This window comes from Gouania willdenowi, chromosome 17, assembly GCF_900634775.1.
Source record: "Gouania willdenowi chromosome 17, fGouWil2.1, whole genome shotgun sequence".
Classification (NCBI taxonomy): domain Eukaryota; kingdom Metazoa; phylum Chordata; class Actinopteri; order Blenniiformes; family Gobiesocidae; genus Gouania; species Gouania willdenowi.
The window spans coordinates 34136649-34164634 of record NC_041060.1 but is presented as its reverse complement, the minus strand read 5'-3'; the positions used below and the strand labels follow the sequence as shown (position 1 = coordinate 34164634).

Sequence of the window (27986 nt, the reverse complement as noted above, 5' to 3'; positions counted from 1 at the left end):
CAGTCCAGCTCTGTGTGCAGTGGAAGAAGCTGCTGTAGTGACGGACTGTAGGTCCACCAGTGTCCAGCAGAGGGCGCTCCCACCGCTGCTAACCGGAAACAGCAGGATGAGCGCTACTGCTACTGCTACTGCTGTGTGGAGGAATGAAGCCGCTGTCCGCTGACACTTCCCCCGCTCGACCCGCACTCACTGCGGCCTCAGGAGTTTCACAGAGTCGGACTGCCGCGTGCGCGGAGTCATGAGGTGTGTGTGTGTGTGTGTGTGTGTGTGTGTGTGTGTGTGTGTGTGTGTGTGTGTGTGTGTGTGTGTGTGTGTGTGTGTGTGTGTGTGTGTGTGTGTGTGTGTGTGTGTGTGTGTGTGTGTGTGTCGCTAACAGAAGGACAGGCTAAAGGCTAACAGATCAGCTGCTGGTAGCATGTGTCTCTGTTAGCTTCACTGTTAGCTTCTCTGTTCGCTGCTAGGAAACATAACCTTTACTTGTCAGTCACACAGTGAGGCTTGTCATTAGTGACGTTAGCGGCTCACTTTGAACACTTATTCATCACCCATAAACGCTTAGTGTGAAGCTAATGCTAATGTAGGAGAGAAAAGCCCTACCAGTGATAGTCAGTCAGACTCCCACTGTAAGGACACTGGTCTGTTACCAGTTCAACACCTCATTATTGGGCCTTAGGCTTCAGTTTCATCACCGTTCCTTGTTTAAATGACTTCACTCACTATTAAACATGAGCTGATAACAGCTAATCAGGGCTAATAGAGTCACTCTGTTTATGACTGTAACACTCTCAGTGATATTGTGGGATGTGGACTACCACTAGTAGTTTACATGTAGATTACACTGCAGTGGTTCTCAACCTTTTCAGGCTGTGACCCCCAAAATAAAGGTCCCAGAGATTGGGGACCCCCACTGTAGCTGAAGGTGGTTGAACACAGACATGAACATTGAAGAACAGGGTCATCTATAGAGGGGTTTCACCAATGACACATTCTGGGCAGTAACCCCGATTGGCGGCCATATTGGAGGCACTCAAAGGTAAACACTGCAATGGATAAATGTCCAAAACGACAGAAAAGCTCCTCATAATATGTTATAGATGCAAATCATACAGGGAAGGACTTGGAAAGTTATGGTTTATTGGTGGTCCAGATTCATACCAGTAGACTCCCTGTTCTTGGATCAATGACGACCCAGAGAATCTTCCGTCTATTGTGTATCCTGATATGATCAACTACCTGGTTTTCATTCTAACCCAATCTGCGTCATCCTTTTGATAAAGGTCAGACCTTTAACCTGGAATACAATGACAAATACAGCACATTAGATGTAAAAATGTCAAAAAGTGTCAATATTAGGGTTGTGCATTGCCAAGAATCTGATGATACAATTCATGATTTGCATGTCACGATACGATAGGGCTGGGCAGTATATTGAGAGTCTTGATATATCGAGATTTCTATTTTGCCGATATATATTTAATAACTTATTTTGTATTAAAACACTCTTGTTAGAAGTTGCTGCTTTCTCTACTTCTCAGAACAGCATGAAAAGCAAAGTTAGATGATCACTGTGTGCATCCTATCTAGGGCTGGGAGATATGACCTTTTGTTAATTATCTCGATGTTTTCAAGCTATATCGCGAAATACAATTTATATCTCAATATTTTGCCCTTGCCTTGAGATTATGCTTTGATGCATACAATCGAACCAGAATGGCAATACTCAATATACATCTATATTGATGTTTTCTCTGTGATGTTATTGGGGTTTCTCCTTTATATAGCATAGCGTACCATACTATTATTCAAAGTGGCAGACATAATATATAAACGGTTACCACGAATAACACGCACACAATAACACGCGAGCTGTAATGATCGTCTACTGAGGACTGTACCTTTAAGGGAGCCATGGTAACGTAAGGTCAGAGTTGAGTCAGACGTGTCTACTTCCTGATTAATACTGAGCGCATGGACGGAGTTTATTGTTATTTTTCTGAAACGACATAAGCAGTGTTTGATCTTCCCCTGCTTACAATAAACATGCAGCGTGACGGTAACCAGTTGTTTTCAGTCCTGATTATAATGTTATCGACCCGCGGTTACCTCTGGATTTCTACAGTGCGTGCGCGCACACACACACACACACACACACACACACACACACACGGTGTTTTACTGAGCATTATGCCTGTCATAGACTTTCTTATTATGGGGAGTGGGAACCATATCTTTAGCGATATGCTAAGCCACAGCTTGGTAATATCGTGCCACTTTTCATCAGTGCGAGGGAGGCGGAGCAAAGTGGCTTTGTTTGACAGAGACATGGACACACAACAAATTACTTGCAGCCAATGAACATAAATATATTGCTATTTTGAACGTTAAATGAACTATATCGATATAAACGATATTGTCCCATGTGATATCGTGCTTATAAATATATCGATGTAAGTTAAAATATTGATATATCGCCCAGCATTAATCCTACTACACTACAGAACTCACTCACACGTACTGTCCCTTAGAGGAGAAAAAGCCAGAAGTGGAACAGCCATTTTTTAATAAATGTCTGTGTGGCATTTTGTATCAGCAAATTTAATTCAGAATTGTTTTTCTGGTAAAAATGTTTTTGAATTAAAATAATCAAGATTTATATCGTATATCACAATTTTCAGAAAAAATATCGAGAGATGACTTTTGGTCCATATCGTCCATCCCGCCAATACGATATATCCCAAGACTAAACAATATGATATATATTGCAATATCAATAATTACAAATTTCACCTTTACAAGTACAAAATTTTATGAAATACAATGTATTTAATTTTTTATATTCTTGTGAGAACAAGTAAATGGTAACAAGAAAAAGTAAATGGTACAAGTTTAACTTTTGCTTTGACAACAGATTCTGATTGTGTTAAGTTCTTAAATTATTTTTAGAAAGTAACCACATACATCTATAAAAGTGCCCAGTATGTTTTATGAAAATAAAGCTCAATCAACTTCCAGGTAAAATGCATTGAGGAGTCAGGTAGTTTAACAAGGTCTGATGGTGCGTTCACTGAGTGAACGGGCGTTTACATGCTATGCTTATGTTAGCGCAAATACTGGTAAATGCTATTTGTTTCGTTGAAAAACATGAATAAAAAAAATCGATTTGGAGATTTTTTTGGATTGATACGATAATTGCGTGGTGAAATATCACAATATATTGTCAAATTTTTTTTCTTACACCCTTAGTCAATAATGGCAGAAATTGGGGGATAATTTAATAAGTAGGAACAATGACTTTAAACTGGCTAATAATGGGCATGACCAATTGTGAATGTATTGAAATTGGCAAAAATAAGAATGAAATATTGCCACAAGTGGCGATAAACGGCTCTCGCCTTTGTTGCGCCGCCATTGCCGCGCGATCTCCAGTGATTATAAGCTTGTCAGTGAAACACCCTTGAAGGAGTGCGTTAAAATAGGTTTGCCCCATATTAAATTGTCTTCACTCTGCAGGGGGCGCTAACGCAGCAATGTTTGTTTATCACATTGAGCTGGTTTAGGGACGAGAGTTTAACAACTGAGTCACATTTGACGCACTTTGTATGTTCAAATGGGAGCAATAAAAAAAAAATTAGGCCAAGATTCACGGCTCCGCCCTGCAAACATCGTAAAAGTTATCAAAAATCCATGGCTAACTTTTGATGTCCCACTTCTCTAGATGATCTCCAGCAACTTTAAGCCCTGTGCTAAGAGTGTGCTAAGTGTGCTAAGATAGGATATTTGTCTCATACTAAATTATCTTCACTCTGTAGGGGATGCTAACGTGCCATTTTTCCACGTTGAGCTGGTTTAGGGCCGGAGTTCGTATATGCAAATGGGAGCATTTTCCAAAAGTTGAATATTTTGTCATTTTTGCCCAAAATTCACAGCTCTGCCCTGCAAACACCGTAAAAGTTATCAAAAATCCATGGATGACTTTTGGTGTCCCACTTCTCTAGATGATCGCCAGCGATTTTGAACCCCATCAGTGGAACGCGCTAGGAGAAATGCGTTAAAATACAACGTGAGCAAAAGTAGCAAGTTTCAGTATTCAATTCAAGATTCTGGACTTCTTGTGTATTTTTTGGCGTGGTCTTAATAATATTTTTTTACTTGTCTTGTCATGGTTTACTTCTGTGTCAATTTTCATGATTCTACGATAAATTCATTGTTTTGGCAATTCCTATCTCGTTATGCATTTTTGGTATATTTGGGGGCGCTGGTGCGTCAATGTTTTGCATTTTTAAAATCGGAAATAGCCAGAAATTAGAGAAGCACGCAAATTAATTTTGTTTGAATTTTTGAGACTCTACATAATGGTTCAGTGGGTGAAAAGTAGGTGAGTTGGTTCCGACACCGGGAAAGAAAGAAGAAAGTATAATATTCCAGCACAATAACAGTGTTCCCCCCTAAAAGTTAAAAAAAATGGGCAGTAAAGGAATTGAAATTTGATGGAAAAGTGTCAGAAATGGGAGTGATGTAACAAAATTGCATTAATAGGAGAAAAAAGTGATGAAAATAGGTTAAAATATGCCAAGTTTGGTTTGCAGAAAAAGGGAAAAAAAAAGTGCTCAAATTGTTCAGAAAATATTCTTAGTTTCTTGAAGGCTGCTGGCAACCCCCTTTCAGTGTCTCACGACCACAAATGGGGTCCTGACCTTAAAGTTGAGAACCTCTGCACTACAGGACTCCTCGTCCCACAATGCAATGCGTGACCTGCTGAGCTCCTACTCTTCCTGTCTCCGTAGGATTGCTGTGCTGGCTCCCCCCATCGGTGAGACAGTTGGACTATGTTGCGTTGGTCCACTGGGTTGCCCCGCCTCCTGAGCCGAGCCCTCCACCCCCCTCCCGCTTCCACGCCTCGCACCATGTATCCCACCCGCCTGTACAACCCCCAGGGGGGGGGAGGAGGAGGAGGAGGAGGAGGAGGAGTGGGTGGTGGTGGAGGTGGGGGGGTGAAAACAGGAAGAAGGGCGGGGCTGGCGCTGATGGAGGCGCAGCACCTATCACACCATCACCTCCCAGCCCCGCCACCCCCTGTGTACCCACTGTACCAGGGACGCCCCGAGGCGCACAGAGGAGCCTCCTTTCACCACCACTACCACCCCCACCTTGCCCCGCCCACTCTACTTCCTCATTTCCAGCACCATGCCCCCTTCCATTCGTATGGAGGAGGCTCCCTGGGTGCAGGCTCCGCCCCCGCCACCAGCAAGAAGAAGACATGGAACTTCATTCACGAGAAAATGAGCTACGACACGTTCTTCACCATGAAGCGCCTGATCGAGCGCTCGCGGCAGCCGGACGAAGTGCTGCGGTGGGTCACCCAGAACCCGGCCAAGATCTCCCACAATCACTACCCTGTGGCGCTGCAGAAGATTGGACAGCTGCTGCAGTCCACGCCCCCGCCCAGGCCCACCGGGAGCGAAGCGGATGGCGAGATGGAGGGAGACGTGCGACAAATCCTCCAGCACCAGGACTTCCAGACGCTCTGCGACGCCATCGTCAGCGACTGCGCCAAGTTTGACAACTTCAGCATTGTCAACTGCCTCTACGCCGTAGCCACGCTCGGTAAGTGGCCCCCGTGTAGTGCCTAGGTGCCAGGGTTGGGCTCAATTATAATTGTAATCGTTTAATTGATCATTAATTACAATAATAACGTAATTATAACTATAACTGTAATTGAAAACATCTGTTGCTGTTGTAATCATAATTGAATTGTAATAGAGTTCAGATAATTGACTTTGTAATTGTAATTGGCATAAACATTATATAAAACTAAACTACCAATGCAGTGCAATTAATCAGAATTTGATTACGATTTCGATTGTTACAAAACGATTAAAAAAAACAAAAAAAAAACAATAGATAAAAAATATATATATATTTTTAAAATTAGAAATATATTTTATTTGCTAAATAAAACAAACTTTCACGATTTAGGATATCTACAAAGAATAAAGCTTGGCAAACACAAGAAGAAACAATTACTAATACTGACTTTGCATTGTTTAAGTTTTAATTGTTTATTACTTCTGTAGCAGTGAGACACGCCCACAGCGCACATTGCTGAAGTAAAGTGTGCGTTCACACCGAATACGACTGAAGTGACTAGATTACATTCAAATTAATGTAAATGACACGACCTCAAGTTATCTCCCCTGAAGCGACGTGACTTGTGTGATTGGAGCGACTAGGTCAAACACAACCTCGTTGCTTAAAGTTAAAAAATTTGAACTTTTCAAGCGACTTCAAGTGACAACTCCCCCGTCCTTCACTGTCTGTAGAGCCAAGGCAGCAGCCCCTCCCTCCCACTACTGTGCAGACAGCTGCTGCAGAGGGCTGTACTACACTTCCTCCATTTATCGGCGCAAAATACAAGCGGTTAACTTCTTGAATAATCCTACATTCTGAGTGAACTCATCCTTTAGTAACTCCGTGAGTTGATCATTTAAACCATAAAAGCGGAGCTGTCTGTGATAAGTGCTGTAAACATATGACTGGAGAAGAAGTCAGCCCCCCCTCTCTCTCTCCCCTGTCACTGGCTCTAAACACACACACCCCCCCCACACACACACACACACACATTGTTCCCTGGTTGTCGCATCACTGGAGCGATGAAATGATGGAGTGACCAAAAAGCACCACTATGTTCAAGCAACTCATCACGGGCGATTGAAGTGACTGCAGTCGCTACAGTCGCGTTAGGTGTGAACGCATCTTAACAAAGCGCTGTCTTCGCAACTACTACATACAATACACAGCACACACAGCCCATAGGCACATACAGTAGCACACACAGCCCATAGGCACATACAGTAGCACACACAGCCCATAGGCACACAGCACACACAGCCCATAGGCACATACAGTAGCACACACAGCCCATAGGCACATACAGTGACAGTTGGTGATGCACGATGGTCACATTAGCTGGGTTTCCATTGAAGGTTGTTTTTGGCAGGAGCTTCGCAACTGAAATCTCATCCCGTGAGACTTCGCTGCAGGAAGACGGACGCTCCAAACCTCCTTATCATTCCTTTGTTTTTTCACGTTTGTGTTTGGCACTAATAACTTTAAAGTATAATGCTTAGAAACTTTCCGGTCTCCTCTTCTGTTTACTCGTATCGCGTCATGTTATCTCAGAGAGAAGTGGTCACGTGACCAGCTACGTCACGTTCTGTGGCGTGTATTTGCGGAAAAAGTGTTTCCATAGTGCTTTTGCCATGTTTCTATATAGAAACGTCTGACATTTTTCCTCATGAAAGCTTAAAAACATTTTTACAATACGAGAGTGCTTTTTTTTTAAATTCAGGTGTTTCCATTACCAGTTTTTATTTAGATTTTGCGCATTTCCAAGGGTAATGGAAACACAGCTAATGACATATTCTGTCTCAGTCAATAGCAAAAATCAATTGTTATAGCTGGCGTTCAACCCATAGTGACTCTGACATTTTACAACTAAATAGGCAAAATTAAAATACTTTTACTAACTAGGATAAATCAACAGCACTACTTAATACCCAAATACATGTGTATTAAGCAGAAAAAAGTGGGTTTAAGGTTTAGTAACTCTCTAAAGAATATATTTTACATTGTTTTGTCCAAAAAATAAATAACCTTTTGGTTGACAATCGTTTGAATAATTGCTAATAATTTCAATTATCACTAAAACGATTGTGATTGTAATTTTTTCTATAATTGAGCAGCCCTAAAAACTAGGGATGTAACGATTCACTCAACTCCCGATACGATTCGATTCACGATACTGGGTTCACAATACAATTCTCTCACGGTTTATTTTACAAAATGGGACTGTTGTCAAATGATGACTGAAAAATATTCCTTTATTTTTTTTGGAAAATACTGTATTATTTTCCTTTTATTTTTAATTGCCAAAGAATCTCTTGATAAACTATTCAAAACAATGTAATTTAATACAATAATACAAATGAAGAAGCCTATTCATTTAAATTCTGGTTCTATAGTAAACAATGCAAAACTGCCTAATATTTCTTTTTAAAAGTGCAACTGAAAATGTATTTTGTGCCTTAACAATTGCAATTTAAAAAAAAAAAAAACAGTCATTGCACTGATTTATGTCAGATATTTGCTTGGACCAGCAGATGGGGCTGGTAACCCAGTGGTCGGTTGGCAGCTAATCTAGCAGTGAAGAAGAGATGCTATGCTAGCAGACAAAGCTAATAGAAAAACTTGACTTTTACAGATATTCACGTAATATTGCAGATATTCTTTCGGTGCTAAAGGGGTAGGGAATTATTTATTAACATGTAACATTAACATGTAAGAGTAGAAGGCGGCCAGAAAGAAAGAAGTAGCAGATTCCGCCCGCTGGTACACCGCTGGTACACCGCTGGACAAGAGAAGGGATAATATATAGCGCCCTCTGCTGTTTAAAAAAAGTACTGCGATTCAATTTTCAAAGTATCGATGTCAATCGTGATGCCTATGAATCGATTTTTAACTGCCTTACGATTAATCGTTACATCCCTACTAAAAACTGTCTGATACATCCGTAGTTAATAATTATTAAAATATGTTTCATATCAAGTTTTCCTACTACCTGTCACGTCTTTTCAGGATCATTTTACCATTTAAAAATATATATAAATCTAGGGGTATAATGACATGAAAAGGCTCAGAAGCCTACACCAAAAATATTAATACCAATATTTGAATTGATTAGGAAGCCTAACAAGATAACCAATAGATGAGAAACTAATTAGATGATAGAATATATTTCTTAGAGCATTTTACAGCTGATTTAAGACATGGGTCAAACTGACCAGTTATAAGAGATACTAACACATGAGGAAGGTTATGTTTTATGTTATTTATTAACACTCAGTAATTGTGATTAATTGAAATTGAAATTTAGTAATTGAGAACGTAATTGTAATTGACTCTTAGTGGTAAATTATTTGTAATTGGAAAGAATGCTGGTCACTGTAATCATAATTTAGTTGTAATTCATCTCAAACTTTTTGGGGTATTTAACACTTTGAACAAAGGTGAACTTTCAAGCCCCACTTGCAGCCATTACCCCCAAATATTCCTGACAATTAACACATTCTCAAATTTATTGAACTAAAAGCACAAGTAATATCATATTTCATAATGAATTAAAAATCAAAAACGAAATGACTTGCATGAAAAACAAATTTAAAAGTGCAGTAGTCAAAGGAAATGAATTAACATTGTTTGCAATCTGTCACAAAAAGCTAAAGAAAACAAAAAGGAAATTCACTGCACGCATGAAATAAACAGGGAACAAATAACATTGTTTCATAATGCAACTAACATATTTCATGAATAATTTAAAATTCAAATCTAATTAACCTCTTTGTAACCAAATGTAAAAGTGTTAATTAATGACCAATAGTTAATTAGTCAAAAATAGAGGAAATAAAGAAACATTGGCTACAATCTGTGGCAAAAAGTTTAAGAAAACCAAAAAAAAAAAAAATTTTTCAGTCAATTGAAATAGATATTTTTGCACTTTGGTTCAACGTTAGATTTTGCGCCCATCCATATCTAATGGAGTCTAATAATTGAATCCTCTTTTCATTCCTGCTACATTTTTAACTTCTCATTATTACTTTTTTGTGTGTAGGTGTTTGGTTTAGTTTTATTGATCTCAGAAAGGCATTTGGCATGAAATAGCAGTTTGTCGCGCTCCACCTGCCATACATCTATTCCCCACCAGGGGGGCACGCCACACACTTTGAGAAGCACTGGTTGTAATTCAACATGGATAATTGAAGACGCAATTTTAAATGAAAAATGTAATTGATCCCAACCTCGGTGGACGCTAAAGCCCACTGAGCTGCACGTGTTCTCCACACTCAGGTCTACCCAGTGACTCCCAGGTGGTGAAGGTGCTGGAGGCCGAGTCCCAGTCTCGACTGAACCAGTTCAACCAGAAGGACGTTTCCATGGTTTTCAGCTCCAGCATGAAGCTCCACCCCTGCAGCCAGCATTCGCTCACCGAGGCGTGCCTCGCCGGTCTGGAAAAGAATCTGGAGCGAGAGCGCCACCCGCAGACGCTCTTCCTGCTGCTCTCATACTACCGACTGAAGTGGCAGTCGCTGCAGGAACCAGAAACATCTCAAACATCTGCAAACATCTCGCCTCCCAGTCCGGAGCAGCTGCTCGCCAACAGGTGAGAAATGGGCTCGACGGACAAGATCGTGCTTACATTGGTAACGCTAACAGAGTTCTTACCAGGAATTTATCACAGCGTAGAAGGATTGTGTGGCACACGAGTGAGCGCCGCTGGCACAAGTGTTGTTCCCCTCACCGAGAAAAGTTTTATACTGTAGCTCTCTGACAGCAAAATTTTGAGAAGTAGAGCTAAAGTTGTTTTGTTGTTTTTGTGACTGCCTTATTTTAAAGCCAAACATTATTTGTTGAATTGGTGAAGGTTATGATGAATGTAGTTAGAGAGTTACTCATGCTTGGCATAGGTCCTCCCACTAATAAATACTCAGACACTGTATAGACAACAAATAACATTTTATTAAAAAAAAAATATTCTAAGACGTGCTTTTCAAATTTAAATGAGTAAGGGGTTAAAATCACAGTGTAGGGGATCAGAATCACAGCGTAGGGTATTAAAATCACACCGAAGGGGATCAAAATCACAGGGTAGCGTATTAAAATCACAGCCTAGGGTAATAAAATCACAGCCTCGGGTATTAAAATCACACCCTAGGGTATTAAAATCACAACGTAGGGGATCAGATTCACAGAGTATGGGGCCCCTACGCAGAACAGTTTTGGCGAGACTAATTAGCCATGCCTCTTTCTGTCTCCAGGAAGATCTTGCGTCTAGTCAAACACACCCTGGCCAATGTGAGCGGCGTCCGGGACCAGGAGATGGCACTGCTCGACGAGATGCTTGCTGCGTGTTCTAGGGAAGCGAGTAACAAGAGTCTGGAGCTGATCTTCAGCTCACACCTGTTCTACCAGAACCGACAGGAGAAGTTCATCAGCAGTCTGGCAGGTGGGAGGAGCTTCCACTTCTGCTGTAACCAGTGCTTGGCGTCTCATCGTCTTGCTGTGTGTTTCTCTTACAGAGGAGTTGCCTAAAAAGGTGGATTGCATCACCCCGTACACCATGGCTCTCATCGCCAAATACGTTGCTCGCCATCGACTGAGGGAGACGCGTCTGCTCGACACTATCGCAGACTTTGTGGTGAAGAAAGCGGAATACCTGGACAGCAAGGTCAGAGTTCGTTACCATAGTTATCCTTTTAATTCCTCCACCTTTGTGAAAACTCTTCTTCAACTCCTCCTCCTTCTACTCGTCCTCCTCTTTTCTTTTTCTTCTTTTTTCTTTTTCTTCTTCTTCTACTCATTCTTTTTTTTACTACTCTTCCTCCTTTTCTCCTCCATAGGTAATCCAGAAGCTGGTGTTTCCCTTCAGCAGGATGAGCTACCGCCCATCCAATGAGCATCAGTTCTTCACCCGTCTGGAGGAGGTGTTGGAGCTGAAGGCGTTGAGTTCTCCTCTGGCCACGGTCAACATCCTCATGTCTCTGTTCCAGCTGGGTCATTTTCCTGGCCTGGTTCTGCATCGAGTGTTCTCCTCCGCCTTCATCAGCAACGTGACCAGTGAGTGGAGCCTCTCGCTTACAATGTGCCATATGATATCTTTTTTGATATTGATGACGCGTGAAGCTTGCGCACTGTTGAAATGAGCCATTTGGTCCTCAATTTATCCAAGAATGCGCCTAAAAACCTTGTTCTAGTTAAAGTTAAGCATGCTGCCCGAACACCTGAAGGAACGGACCAAGTGAAGTAGGCGATAGTAGCAGCTAACTCTTTATCTACATTTACTGAGCAGGAGATTCACTCATCCTGATTAAAACAAAAGTTACCTATGTAACTACAGTCCTATGAGTTCTGGATGACTGCCAGAGGCAGTACTTTAAGCACTGAATGACACCATGCGCAGGTCAAGTAGCTATACCAACAAAGTTGCGTGTGACCCCTGATGACCATGCAGGTCTATATCTTCCGGTGTCATCAGAGGATATGTTCCTTCAGAATCTTCTTGCGAGACACAAGATTCATAGAACACTAGTTACATACGTAACTTTCATTCTGTGTCATACTTCTTGACCGCCAGAGACGGTACTTTAAGCACTGGATGACTCATACCAACATAGTCACGAGGAATCCCCGTGTACTAACGTCATTTTATAGAAGCTAATAGATCTGGTAGCAGGACCACACTCAATGGGTGGGCGTCTGGGATGTGAACTCTGTAGAACCCTGTGAAGGTGCTTGGCGATGCCCAAGAAGCCGCGTCAAAATGGAGGAATTGCCTGTGTCGGGAAAAGATGGGGATGTGAAAGTAAGCATTCTTTAGGTCGATGGACGTAAACCACTCTCCTCTGTCCACAGCATGCAGAAGCTCCACTGTGCTGAGCATATGGAAGGGCATGACCCTTAGGAACCTGTTGAGACCCCGCAGATCTAAAATAGGGCGAAGTCTGCAGTCCTTTTTTGTCACAAGAAAGTACGTTGAGTAGTAACCCCTGGCCTGAGCCACGGGGTCTACTGTACCGATGGCACCCTTGACCAAGAGGGCATACAACTCCTGGTTGAGAGCAAGGGTTTTCACCGGGTCACCTATGATGGTCATCTTGACTCGGCCATGGGCTGGGGGCCGGCGACTGAACTGTAGTCTGTATCCCTGGGCTAAGGTGGAAACCACCTAAGTGTCCGATGTTGAAGCAGCCCAATAGCTGAGCTGCTTCTGGGTTAAACAGCCGGCCTCAAGGTCTCAGGGCCTGGCCCCCCCCGACCACGGAAGGCTCCGGGCACTGAGGCTGCTGCTGACCACTGGCAGCAGCTGGGGACTGAAAGCGGCGCTGAGGAGGGACCAAAGTACTTCTAGGCCTATTATGAGAAGGCAGGTTCCTGCTGAGACCAGAGAGCTGCTGCATGGTTCGTCTAGCCTGAATGGTCCGTTCAAGAATTTTCAATCTCAGCACGGTGGAAGTAGTAAAAATTCATTTTCCGGTACTGCGCATGCTCATAATTGATCTCAGTACGAGGTAACTCAGACCCTGACACCGGTACTGACGACGGGGACACCTTGCATCCTGCATAAGGGCCTTGTCAGGAGACACAATAAGAGCAACATTGGTTGGATCTGTTGCTAGCCTGTAGCCCAACCCAAACTTGGCGGCATCCTGCATAGCGGCGAGTTCACAGCCATCTGAGGTAGTTTGAGAGAGGGCCCTTGACTCTCTCTTGCATGCATGCAACTCTTTCAGGTACTCCTCTGAGGGAGGCACCATTAAGGTTGCTAGCTCCGAGCTGCACCAAAAAAAGGCACAAACCGGGGGCAGCTGAGGAGGGTCCGGCTGCAGATGCGCCAGGGACCCACGAATGAGGGACCCTATGGAGTCATCCACCAACTCAAAGGTAGCACGTAACACTGCTGGGGTAAGAGCGGAGACACTGCCTCCCCAACACGGTAATCGAAAACGCTGGTTACAAGCTGGCTTTGAGCGAACACACGCTCACCAGACTACTAAACGGGACGCCCCTATGACAGGGAGGGAGCGCACTCACTGCCGTCACCGACAAAGGGTCTTATCAAAAAGAAACCAGTACAACTACTGTGGCTACTACTAGCTTGCTGTAAGCTGAAGCGCTGTACCCAGCACTTACCTGGCTAACAGTTAAATTGGGAGTAAGCGCACACAGCCGCCCTCACCCCGAAAAAGAAAAAGAGGCAGCCACCAACAGAAAACGTGTGCTATCGGTAATATAAGCTGACCAGCGAATACGCTACCGCCAAATCTAAGGACTGTCAACAAAGATAGTGCTGGTGCAACCAAGTTGCTACCCCACGCTTTAGCGTGTTAGCTCTGGTGGACACACCGGGCTAACTGTAAAACAATAAACTTAATTATGCTGGATGTGGCAGAAACACATTACCATCAGCAGCAACAGAAACCGTAACAATCAAAACTGAGGTGGCGACCAACCTTAGTGATTACAATCCAAGGAGAAACGCTGAATGCCGAACCTGCCACAGCCTTTGGAGGGCAACCTTAGAGACGCAGCTCCGACAACAGTACCAAGGCTACTAGCAACAAGCTTAATTTTCAAAGCCACTTCAATAGTCCAACACTTGGGAGCGAGAAGAAGAAACTAATCCTCTAATGCAGGGGTGGCCAATCCTGGTCCTCAAGAGCCACTATCCAGCATGTTTTAGATGTTTCTCTCTTCCAACACACCTGATTGAAATGACCAGGATCGTTATCAGGCTTCTGCAGAGCTTGATGATGAGTTAATCATTTGAATCAGGTGTGTTGGAAGAGGGAAACATCTAAAACATGCTGGATGGTAGCTCTTGAGGACCAGGATTGGCCACCCCTGCTCTAATGACACCGGAAGATATAGACCTACAGGGTCATCAGGGGTCACACGTGACTTTGTTGGTATAGCTACTCAACCTGCACCTGCGGGATATGGTATCATTCAGTACTTAAAGCACCGCCTCTGGCGGTCAGGAAGGATGACATGGAGCTAGTGTTTGAAGGAATCAAGTGATGTATCCTATGATGTCAAAGTTGGCCAAGACGTATTTGGACATTCCTGGCACAAGTGTCTCCTCGCCGGGCGCATTTCGTGGCCTGGAAGGGCTCGGCGGTGAAGGTGGCTCATGGGCCGAGAGCATTAGAGTGCTGCCCCGCTCCCAACGCTCCGCTTTCCAGGGGCGTGACCTAGGTTACATCGCTCAGCCTTCTCCGCTGTGCAGCGTTGTGGACCACCCACCAGACTTGTAATTTCCACAAGAGAGCTGATGTAATAGCTGTAATATGTTTTTAAAGCTGCTTTGATTCTACGCAGCAAAATGTTTAGTTCCTTGTGGGATTTATGCAGCTCTTAAAGAATTTATTTTTACTGAATAAACTTTTCTGTTGGTTCAGATTGACTTAGCTCTATGAGCTAATATTTTAGTTATTTTTTAATTTTTATTTATTTTGTAATATTGTTGGATTTGACAAATAAAAATAATGGCGATACATCTGTTTGGTTACTTTAATTAATGGATACTGACACATATACCTTATTTAAAAGTATGTAATAGACACAAAGTGAGGAAAATAGAAACTTTGATTTGGGATGCATTGAAAATTGTGATAATTGTTAATATTGTATTGATCGTTGATTAATCGAATTGTTGCACCCTGAATTGTAATCGAATAGTGAGGTTCCTTAGATGGCACACCCTAAGCTTACTCTCATCAAACCACAACGAGCCACTGATTTACTTATTATCAGATTTAACACTTGTATGGAAGGATGAAAGCTAACATGTCACGTGTGAAATAAATATGAGGATTAAACTAACGTCACAAAGCTGGTCCCATTAGACAGTAATGTAACTACTGTGATTACACCTAAATATCCTGTTAGTAATGCTCTCAGTAATTAATGATTAAATAATTTAGACTGATCTGGTTTAATTATAGGAAATTGCTGAGATATCAACCATAACTTTATGTAACTCATTATCAGATATAAAATAACCAAGATTCAGCAGCAGTGGTTTATATTAAACGATAGAAAATCAGAATTAGAGTTAGTTTTGCTTTTCATGTACTTTTTTTTTAAAATAAAATATATATAATAACAACAAACGTGTAAATGTTATTACTGAAGCACATTCTAGTGTTGATTTATTAATGAGGATGCAGGAGACAAACTCACTATTATTCGTTTTTTCTTCCGTCTGTCGTTAACTCCTCCTACACCATTTGTCCCATTTTGACAAATAAGCTATCAAAACGTTCAGAAAGTTCTTTGATGCTATCGCTTTTGTGATTTGTAACTTTTCAACTTTTTGAGTTATTATATTTTTTTGTGAAACTATATGAACTTCTCTGCTTCAATCTCTTTTTTTAGAGTAAACACCTGGTTCAGGTGGAGGAGCTGCTTCACTTTTTCTTTACAAACCATTCAACCTTTAACATCTTCAGCTAATATGTTCTACACATTTCAACTTTTTCAACCTTATTGTTAAAGGAGACATATCATGCTTTTAAATCCTTCCTTTTTACATATAAATCATACAGTTGTGTCTATATAAAGCAGAACTGCAATGCTTGGGTCTGAATTCCTCATTATTATAGCTCCACCCCTTTTCTACCCCTTTTCTCATGTGCTTCTGAGAGCAACTCGTTTTGGTGCTGTCTCTTTAAATGCAAATGAGACACTTCATACCCCGACCCCTCTCCAGGTTGCAGAGGTGACACTCGGTTCAACTCCACCCTGCTCGGCCATTTTTGTAGTTTGATAGAAGAGATACGGTTATGTAGTGGCGCAGAAACTTTTTATTCACACGTTGACAAAATGTCAACAACGGAAGACTTGTCCATCCAGCCTTACATGTTCCAGCCAGAGTCAGACCCAGCGGAGCGAGATGAAAATGAAGATGATGAACCTGCAGAACCCTAACAAGTGAGCTAACACAAGCACCGAGCTAACGCTAGCGCCAAGCTAATGTCACGAAATGCATTTTAATACAGTCTTTTCGGAGACAAAAACGACAAAATTAATGAAAACTTTAGACTTAAATTAAATTGCGTAGGCCACATCATCAAGGATCTAAAACGAGCACTGTGTGCTGCTAATGCTAACAAAACAATGACAGGGACGTCTTATCACACTTTTTAGCATTATTTACAGCTTACCGAAGTGCTCTGTTCATCGTCTCCAAAGATAGAAGGAATTGAACCCTCAGTCAGACAAAGTCTTTCGGCAAATCCTTCTTTATACTGGTGGAGGTTGAAGCAGTCATCATTGAAGTGCTTCACACACACAAAAATGATCTTACCCACAGATGTGGTACATTTCTATAAAAAATAAAACTCAACCAGACACTTTGAAAAGGTTCTGATGCTGGGAGACGGTGTAATGAAGCGTGTGGGTTACTACATCCAACAACCCAACATTTTGACTTATCTCGTAACTTCGGCATCCTGGAGCTTGGACTACAAAATCGCAGCGAGAAATAAAAATGGCTGATTGTTGGGCCTGGAGTCGATGTCCTAATTTGGCAGTTCTGCTGCAAATACTGTGACGTTATTGTTCAAAATACGTAATAGAGCATTGAAAAATCGAAACAGATTGAAAAATATGACCAAAACAGAATATAAAGATATCAACGGAGCACCTGAAGAGACTAATTTGAACTTTTCTGTACTTCTAAACACTCTAAATATACAACAAAGTGCATTTAAGGGCTAAAAAAGTGGATTTAGCATGATATGTCCCCTTTAATATTAAAGGATTAAGAAATCAGACTCCATAGTGTCACCACGGTGGTTGGTGTAGCTGCAGCCATCAGCCAAGCCACCGCGCGAATCAACTGTTTATCACCGGAGCTGATACCGTGGATACCCAAACGAACGCTCACGGGACCGGACGGGTTGGGTTTGGACAGATATTTAGAACTGGTGGTCGGATTTGGTCACATAGTGTTGTTTGCACGCAGCGTTCTTCCTTTCCTGCTGCAGCAGCCACAGCTTCTGTAGCCCTGAAGAATGCAACTTTGTCTGTAACATTGAGAGCTGTGATCCGCGGGGCAAGGAGAATGGAGCAGAGGACAATTATAAAGGAAACATTGCTTTTTCTGCACCACATTTATGATTATCCTTATCTTTATACATGGATTATGTAAATAGATCCGATGGGGCTCTTGAGTGCACTGCGAATGTGTTTGTTTCACTTTCTCTTGTTACTCTTGCTGTTGACATGACCAGTTGTTTATTAAAATCGGTGCTTACCACTAAAACAAACGTGAATATGTCATTTCTTTAAGAAAAAAAGAGGTTTTCACTGTTTGGTCAGACTCGGACGAGAAAATGCGGCCCGATCCGCAACTGTGTCACTATTATTTATTTACTCGCCGTTCATGTGACTGTTTACTCCAAGATCTGTGCACATGCCTCTGCGTACATCTGTGGAACAGTAGGTTAGTCCACTGTGCTTGTCTTCTTTCAGTCTCCAAGCCATCTTCTTCTCATTCTTCTTTATTTACGGTTTATTTCCAAGCCTCCGAACGCACACCAGCATCATTTGACATCACGTCCACAGAACTGTGTGGGAAATTCACGCCCAGAACAGCAGTACAAAATGTATCAAATAGTCTTTTCTAGACAATCGGTAGAAATGTGTGTGAACTCATTCTCTTTGGTTTAGAGCGCTTCGTCAACCATTAGCATTAAATGACTTCTCTTTTAAGCTATTGCTATGTTAAGGTTAATCCTTAGCTAATGCTCGGTTAATGCTAGTGCTTGGTTAATGCGAAGTTGATGCCAATTCTAGCTTAGTGCTAATGATAGTTTAATGCTATTTCTTGGTTAGTGCTAATGTTAACGTTAATGCTAATGCTGGCTCATGTCAATGCTAGTTAATGTTAATATATGCTAATGCGGTGCGACACAGGGCAACACCTGCATCCTCTCTTGCATTTTCTTCAGGAAATGCAAATTTTCTAGTTCAATTAAATTTGTATTTGTAATGAACCTGTTTACACTTTAAGTTGGTAATTGTTTTATTTATTTATTTATTGTTTTTGTTTATCAGCATTATTAGCTTTACCATGCTAAATACCAGAAATTATCGGGATACATTTTTTAGTTTATATCGCCCATCTCCAGCGCTGGCTGTGATTGGCTGACTGTGCTGTTGTCTCCTCCCCTCCCCCCACAGGCAGTCCGTACGCCCTGATCGTGCGCAGGTATCTGTCCATGTTGGACGCTGCCGTGGAGCTGGAGTACCAGGATTACACCGGGCCACGGCTGCAGGACTCCCATAAGGTGCTTATGTTTGACCACGCCCTCACCGCTGATGAGGTCAACCGCAAGTACAGGTAACGCCCCCACAACCTGCTGGTTCTATTGAGCCTCCCATTTTACACATTTCTGTTTCGTCATTATATCAGATCATTACAGGCCGTTAAACTTCCTGAAATCCTACCAAACACAATTACTAGCTAATATTTGCCCATCCATTTTACAGAGAAAAATATTCTGAAAATAAATGTGATATCGTCCCCAAAACATGTGGGTGTCATAAAGATATTTACATTTCAAAAGCTGAAGTCACTCAGATTACTTCAGAATTTTTTGCGAGAATGGACTTTTCAGTCTCTGACTATGGAGATAAATTTCAGAATAAATATTTTCAATCAACGGAAAAAAAGTGTTCAAATCTTAATCAGATTTGAAACTCAAATAATTGCAGATGTTTTAATTAAAAAATTAAATAAAAAACAATGTGATATGTATTTATGTATTTATTTATTTTAAATGAGTGATATTTTCCCCTAACATGCATTTAAGGATATTTTTTTTTTTTTAAAACGTTGCCAACATTTCCATTTCAGGAAATACATTTTCACCTATTTTCTGTCCGTTATCTGCGATAGCGTAACATGGTATTTTTGCAGTGTGTCTGTTATTTTGGTGTCCAATCAGAGGCTCTCTTTGGTCTGTCTTGTGTCAGTTATAAAGGTCTGGTGGCTGAGGCACTGCGGCAGCTGGTCGGGGAGCACAACTACAAACAGGATGAAGTCCTGTCCCCAGGATACTACACAGGTACTCTAAAGCAGGGCTTCTCAACCTTGGGGTCACGAAACACTGGGAGGGGGTTTCCAAATGCCTCGAAGAAACTAAGAATTTTTATAATAAGCCCTTTTTTGATTCTTTTTTAACCCTTTTTCTACAACTACACCAAACTTGCCATATTTTAACCTATTTTCATCACTTTTTCATGTATTTTTGCTCCTTTTTTTAACATTACTCCCATTTATGACACTTCATCAAATTTTTATGCCTTATCTGCATTTTTTCCACTTTCAAGACATTTTCAGCACTTATAAACTAGGCGTGTCCCTATCTGATATCGGTCCGATATTATCCTGAAAACGAATATTGGATATCGGATTCAAATTTACGGATTTTGCGATTTATTTATTTATTTATTTATTTATTTATTTAATTCATTCATTTTTTATTTAATTGATTTTTTATTTATTTTATTCAATTGTAGAATACTGTAGATATTATGTTGAAGGTTTAAAATTATGTAACCAATTGGTTTATAATCACACTTTTATTATATTAACAGCAACTCACAAAACAACAAAAACGTGCAAAATAAAATAAAAATATACTGAATAATAAAAAGAACAACAAAATGCACAAAATGACACCAAAAACACACACACTTACTATTCCCAGCAACACACAAAACGACAACAGAGAAAAATACACACGATCACGACAAAACACACAAAAATAACAGAAACGTACAAGATGACATAAGAAACACACAAAATGATGATAGAAATTATTTAGAAGAGAACATGAACTGAAAATACAAAGGTCACATCAGGAGGAAGATGATCATAAATTAAATAAACTTTAGAAATAAATCCAAGCTTAAATACTGTTTCACTCACTTATTTACAGAATTAGATCCTTTAAAATGTGTTTTATCACTCATTCATTCCATCATTATGATCTATTGCTGTTTTTTCACACAATTCTTTAGCAAAATGTTGTAGTCAGACATAAGGGGGTGCTTGGATTCAAAAGTAAGAGAGAACCTGAGCCAAAACGTTTGAGAACGTCAGATCATTTTGAGCCTCCTTCTTTCAAAAATTAGATTCCATTTTTCTTCCATTCATTTGGAATTATAAGAACCACAGAATTAAAAAGAATCACATTTGTAAACTGAAAAATGAAGGTGGTTTAGCTCTGCCAGATTTCAAACTGTACTATTTTTCAATTTATATACAATATGTTACTGGCTGGACAACACTGCTATAATAGGGAGTTGGCTTGATATGGAACGAGAAGAATGTATGCCCTACTCCATTGGTGCAATAGCTTATAACTGTAATCATCCACAACATCATCCTATGTCTCTCTCATTTCAGCCAATCCATCTTTCACACCTTCAGTTATGGACAGAGCATGTGATCGTTGGAAAGAAATGTTCTCTCACTTTCAGCATGGATTTCCTCAATGACTGAAACACTGCACCTTGAAAGGATTCGTCATGTACAAAATATCAAATTGGACCATTTTGGAAGATATAAACTAATGTATATTCAGTAAAGTGTATGGTAGCACCCGGTGGGGAGGGGGGGTTATTATTTTACATCTTATTGTTTGTATTGTTTAAAAAAAAAAAAGAAGCGCATTCGTGTTCACTTATGTTCTTGTTAAATTCTGAACTGTTTCTCAAACATATTTAAATGATAAATGGTAAATGGACTTGATTTATATAGAGCTTTATCACCACTGAAACAGTCTCAAAGCGCTTTACATATCAGCTCATTCACCCAATCACTCTCACATTCACACACCAGTGGGACAGGACTGCCATGCAAGGCGCTAGTCGACCATTGGGAGCAACTTAGGGTTCAGTGTCTTGCCCAAGGACACTTCAACACATAGTCAGGTACTGGGATCGAACCCTCAACCTCTCGATCAGAAGACGACCCTCCACCACCTGAGCCACGGTCGCCCACTTTAGCTCTAAAGTAAGGCAGTAACAAAGATTAAAAACAATTACTTTAGCTTTACTTCACAGAGTTAGGTATACATTTCAACATGTTCCGTGCCACTGTCGCTCGCTTGCACACCACACGATTTCCCTATGCTGTGAAAAATTCCTGGTGAGAACAATTTTTAAAGATTCAAATTTTGTAAATAAGTGAAATGAAACAGTATTTAGCGCCTCCTGAATAGATTTATTTATAAACTTTTTATCATTTCCAGTCACTCCCACCTGGTGTGGGACCAAGACTGACCTTTGTATTTTCAGGTAGTTTTCTAATCAAGATCATTAATCATCATTGTTATGATTATTGTTTTAAACTAAAAAAAAAAATACTTAACACATGCGGCCCTCTGTCTTCTTTTATGCGGCCCCCAGAATAAATGTACAAAATGACAGAAAAATACACAAAACAAGAACAAGAATTCAAAAATACAAAGAATTGCAACATTGTAGGAAAATACAGTAAACGGCCAGGTAAAAACACAGAAAATACTACAAAACACACAAAACTACTACAGAAATGAACAAAAGGACAACAGTAATACACAAAATTACAGAAAAATTACACAAAAACAGGAAAAATGACTCTCCAAACCCACAGTATAACAAACAAGCAAAACAACAGAAATACACAAATAATACCCCAAAAAAAAGCACAAAATGACACACACGCAAATACACAAGATGACTACAGAAATGCACAAAATGCTTCACAACGAGCAAGACAACAACACACATACACAGAATGTCAGGAAAACACACAAAATGACTATAGAAACTATTTGTTCTTTCCTGTACTAATGCTCAGATCACTCATTATTCTAAATGCTGACATTAATGTTGAACATGTGACCCTCTGATCAAACACTTTTTTTTTCGGCCCATCTATGATAAAAGTCGTCTACCTCTGCTCTAGGGTTACACGTACCCCCATTTGTGAAACATTTGTCTCGTGGACCCGTACGGTGCTCGCTGTAGTCGGGTCACTTGTTAACTTCCTTTAAACTTGTTGTTTGCAGACTTCCTGCTGTGGGTGGACGCTTCTGGTCGGCTGCTGCCCATCAGGACGGGTGTCGGCCAAAGTTTGACTGGCCCTCCCCACTCTTGTGTCACCATGGCGTCCAAGTCGGCGGATGAAGCGGTCGCCGTGGTGACGGCAGAGTTCCAGAAGTTTTCTCCGTTCAAAGCGCTGGAGGAGAGCGGCGAGCCGTGTCAGGTGATCTTAGGAATAGGCGAGGGCGTGGAGGCGAGGGCCGGCCTCCCACTGGGCGTCTCTCAGACTGGGACCAACGGGGGGGCCGTGGAGTACAACCAGTACTACGTCCAAGCACAGGAGTTCTACTCCAGCCTGGCCAAGGAGTGCTCCCTGGAGAGCCAGGACAGCTCCACCCTCAGCAGCCCCCCCTCAGACTGCCTCGCCCCACCCAATGCCACGGGCTCGGCGGGGGTCGGGGCCTCGGAATCACTATTCCAGTTTTCCATCGGGAAGATCCTGGAGGATGGGGCCGCCTCAGGGACGGCGGGGGTTCAGGACTCAGAATGTGAACTGACTGGGTTTTACGAAGGTGTGACGTACACTGAAGGCACCGCGGTCGACCGGGGGCCACATTCACCATCACACCCCCTGTCCCCCGAGGGCCCCCACCAGACCGAGGCCCATCCAGCAGAGCAGAGGCCCATCAAGAGGTGGGTTGGGGTCAATTACTGATAATTAAATACAATTATAATTGTAACTTTAAAAATCTGTCGCCTTTGTAATCGTAATTAAATTGTAAATCAATTCAGATTATTTAGTTTATAATTGTAATTACCGTGGAAATTCAATAAAAATGTTCTATTGCAATTTATTTAAACGCAAAATAGGTCAATGTGTTACACATGTAGTTCACAAATATTAAATATGTTTCATATTAAAGCTGCAGTATATAAGTTTTTTTTGGCGTCATTTGCTCAAAAATCCATCATCATCTTTGAGCATATTGTAATCCAAAGTGTTCTGAGTGGACAGTGAATCTCTTCTTCTCCTGACTCTGTAAATGAGCTTTAGAAATACAGGGGCATGACGCAGGACTTCAGCCAATCAGAGATCTTTCTACTAACACAGCGAGCCCATGAGCTGGAGAAAACAACAGAATAAAGGCACAAAAGTGTTCAGAGGAACAGGTTCCGTGGAGGTTCCTCTGACTGTGTGTGGGGCGTACTCCGCGCGATCCGCTTTCAGTTTGTGCGCAGTCTTCCATACATAGCGAGTCAGAGAGAGCTAGCAATAACAGATGGGATAAATAGCTTGTAAAACTAAGAGTAACATTATCTAAGGTGGAGAGAACTGATGCGTGTGGAGTGTCTGTCTGCTCTGATCAGCTGGAATCGGCTGCTTGTGTTTGAGGAGCAGCTCTTACTGTCCTCACAGTAACATTAAAACACTTTCCAATAGCACAAGATAAAGTCCCTACATTTGTTACTAGTGTCTATGGAGAAAACAGTCGCAAAGAGTTCCACAGTTGTGCACATGCACGCAAGTGTTCACAAGAAGACCGGTGAGTTTAGTTCAGGAGGGGAGGGGGGAGTGTAAGTCATTTTTTTAAAGGGGGGGTCTTATGTAAAATCGACTTTTTCAAGATTTATATCATGTTACTATGTCATTCCCTCATTAAAAACATGCCTGGAGTGTTGCCTTGGTTCATTCATGTATGTTTGAGTAATCTTTAAAAACTCTGACTCATCCATTTTAGGTGTAAATACGTCTGAGTCCTCCTAGGAACGCCCCCACCTCCTAGAGACACCTCGGACCTTTGGTCACCAGCAGAGTTACCGCCCACCGCTCCACAACAGAGCCCCTCCCCCTCCTATGTTCTCTTCCTTAGTTCAGCCCACAGCACCCACCTCCGCAGATTTAGCTTTTAATTTACTTATTTTAAATACTTCTGTAAGAAATTGGGTAGCATAGTTATTTGAGTTTTGCTATAGAATGCCTGAAAAAAAACATGATACCCCCTTTTAAGTAGGTAAGTGATTTATTTATAAAGCGCTTTTTGCAGCTAAAATCACAAAGTGTGGAGCATCTCACGATTCTACATGCTGCAGCTTTAGTTTTCCCTCTACCTGTCAGTGATTTTTCACACTCATACAGGTGGCAAATATCAGAGTTAGGACGATAAGAAAGAGCAACAATACTGGGAATGTAACTGATGTTTTGTACAAAGAGTTTATAGTTAATGCTAAATTCCAACTCTTACATTAGATTTTATAATAAATGCACTAAAATATAAATGTAAATATGCGACATTGTACACTCAAAAAACTGCATACAATCATTGCAGCACTATATGAATAAAAGTTAGTAAAATTGTAATTGAACTTTAGTAATTGAGAACGTAATTGTAATTAACTTTCAAGGGAAACATTTTTTTTGTATTTGTTATTGGAAAGAATGGCATTTATTGTAATCATAACTGAATTGTAATTGAAAAATGTAATTGAGCCCAACCCCAGCCCTGCGTTCCTCGTGTCTCCACAGGGTCATCATGTCCGTCAACGACAAGTGGCACTACTGTCACAACTCAGAGGTGCTGGTGGGCTCCCGCGCCATGAGGGACCGACACCTGAGGCTGCTGGGATACGTCATCGTACAGGTAAACGTTCACCTGTCCTAATGCTGTACGATACAACCATAAATATCATAATGCAATATAAAAAATGTCTACCGTACGATATACTGTAACCCTCTATCGCAGACATGGGCAACGCTATCACAGCGGGGGCCACAAAATGTGATAGTACCTGATATTATCAACATTTATGTCAGCATTAGAATAATGATTGATCTGAGCATTAATACAATGAGGGAAAAGGGTTTTCTCTCTTTTTTTGGTTTTTTTTTTTGTTATTTTTTCTGTCATTTTCTGCATCTATGTTGTTTATTTGGGCGTCACGTTATGCGTTTTTGTTGTTTCTATTTGTGTAGTTTTGTTGACAGTTTGTGTATCGTTGGAGCTATTCTGTAATGTTTTCATAGGTCATTGTGTTTAAGTGGTTGCTGTGTCTGTCTTTGTTGTCATTTTGTGTATTTTAGGAATGTCTTGTGTATTTAGTGCAATTTGCTGTCGATTTGTGTGTTTTGGAAGTTTTTTGTGTATTATGTGGGGCTTTATATTCCCTCCAACTTGTTGAAATATAATTTTGGGGGATTTGTTTTGGGGGCCGCACAAAATTAAAGCAAGTGCCACATGTGACCCCCGGGTCATCAGTTGCCTATGTCCGCTCTATGGTTTCTGTTGCTAATTTAATGCGTGTGTTTCTGTAGCTAAAATATGATGAATCAGGCTAATCTGCTACTTTGAATGTTTACGTCACCCAAAGATACTAGTTTACAGCAACGTTAGAGGAGCAGCTGCTCCCGGTCCACTTGGCTGAAGTAGGTCCTCCTCGTGTAAAGCACCATCAGCTACTCAAGCCACGCCCAACGGTCAGACCTAGCCTAATTCTACATCATTTACCTGTAATATGGCCCGAATACAAAAAGAAATTCAATCAAAAAAAGAGAAAGAAAATGTTCAATCAAAAAAAGTGTTAAAATGTTTTGATTGAAGTGAATTTTTATTTGATTTACTTATAACAATTTTATTGAATAATAGACAAATCTGTTTCCATACAAACGTGTCTCACACGTGTTAGTGTATCATGTATGATCTTTGATGGAGTAAAATTCACTACAGGTACGCTTTTAAAAGATAGCGGTGGCCACTATTGTTGTTTTTTGCGCCCCCTGGTGTCATTTCCACATACAAACGTACAAATCCGAACACATTAGACCAGCGATTCTCAACTGGTGGGTCGGGACCCAAAAGTGGATTGCGGACCTATACTGGGTGGGTCGTGGACAGCTGGTCAAAAATAAATAATAGCCTACTTAATGTTTCTCATGTTGGACTTGTCTTTTAATTTGAAAGAAACTTTTATTTTGACAGGCATGCTGTGAAATGCATGTTGCGCATGAAGATATATAAATTTATGTTTTAAAAAAGATTATATATGTGTTTTTCAACAGCCATTTTTGAAAAACTAAATTTGGTTCACATATGAAATTTGTTCTATGCATTGACCCATCCCTGAAGAGCAGTGTTCAGCCTTGGAGTGGCGCCCTGGCTGCAGTTGGGGGTTAAGGGACTTGCACATCATCCTACAGTGATGCCCGAGTGATATTCGAACCGGCGACCCTCGGATTACAAGCCCGCTGTCTTAAACCACTAGGCCACCACCTATATCGTGATATAACATTTTCTCCCTATGGCACAACACTAACCTGTTCTGTCTCACGTCATCAGCTGCCGTACCACGAGCTGGAGAAGCTGAACGGCATTGAAGAGGTGAAGCAGTATCTGCACCAGAAGCTCCTGGACGTGCCCCCTCGGTGACGCTCCTCAGCGTGTATGTGTGTGTGTGTGTGTGTGAGAGAGAGAGAGAGAGATTAGCAGTTGATCAGCACTCTTTTCTTCTATTGGCTCTCTGCCGTCCTATGGGAGGTGCTTATTCTCCTTATGAGTAACTGATTATTGTGGTTTGATAACCGTTGTTCAGTTTATCCCAGAAAACACTCACACAGTCCAATGAGCATCAAGGACTAACTCAACATTTTGGGGAATGGATTTAAACTCTGTCAAACTCTTTCTTTAAAAACTAGTCTAGTCTGCAACTCCGTGACAATTCTTTTGATCACTGACGACTGTTCCTTTGATCACAGACTATTGTTTCTTTGATCACAGACTATTGTTCCTTTGATCACAGACTATTGTTCCTTTGATCACAGACTATTGTTCCTTTGATCAAAGACTATTGTTCCTTTGATCAAAGACAATTGTTCCTTTGATCACAGATGATCCTGAAACATTCAAGTGAGACGACCAGCCAATCACATACCTTCAGGTTCTTCATGAGCACAGGTCGTGTCCCCTGATTGGCTGCTGGGTGGGTGATTCATTCTTTGTGTGCGCGCGAGCACGTGTGTGTGTGTGTGTGTGTGTGTGTGTGTGTGGGGGGGGGGGTGTATTTTAAAAAATAAGATGATGGTAAGGATGTTTAATAATTTTACTCTGGCAGAGCTGGGGCTGATGGGAGCTTTCAAAGTGCACACGATAATCAGTTTGAGACGGGACGTGTGTTTGTATGTGTCAAAGACCTAAAGGCGGAGCTTGCCTCAGTGTGTGATTGTCATGAGCAGAGGTCAGATTATTTATTTGTGTATTTAGGTGTTGGACAGTTTGTTTATATTCTATAAATTTATCCATTCAAATGTCTATGAAATATTAATTAAAAAAAACAAAACA

General features: G+C 41.2%; 1 protein-coding gene across 2 annotated transcripts; it reads left to right on the top strand.

Annotated features, from left to right (window-relative positions):
* Positions 1-45: 45 nt before the first annotated feature.
* On the top strand, positions 46-27986 carry fastk (Fas-activated serine/threonine kinase). 2 transcript variants are annotated; one of them, XM_028472962.1, is made up of 11 exons: positions 46-243; positions 5409-5604; positions 9904-10216; positions 10872-11059; positions 11133-11281; positions 11454-11670; positions 18802-18961; positions 19597-19688; positions 22683-23349; positions 25181-25295; positions 26988-27986. In XM_028472962.1, exons 2-11 carry the CDS (start codon positions 5475-5477, stop codon positions 27075-27077), a joined length of 2121 nt encoding a protein of 706 aa, XP_028328763.1. In that variant the 5' UTR covers positions 46-243; positions 5409-5474; the 3' UTR covers positions 27078-27986. The 2 variants fall into 2 exon arrangements, with proteins under 2 accessions (XP_028328763.1, XP_028328765.1); XM_028472964.1 differs by lacking the exon at positions 46-243 and having other exon boundaries at positions 5470-5604; positions 9872-10216.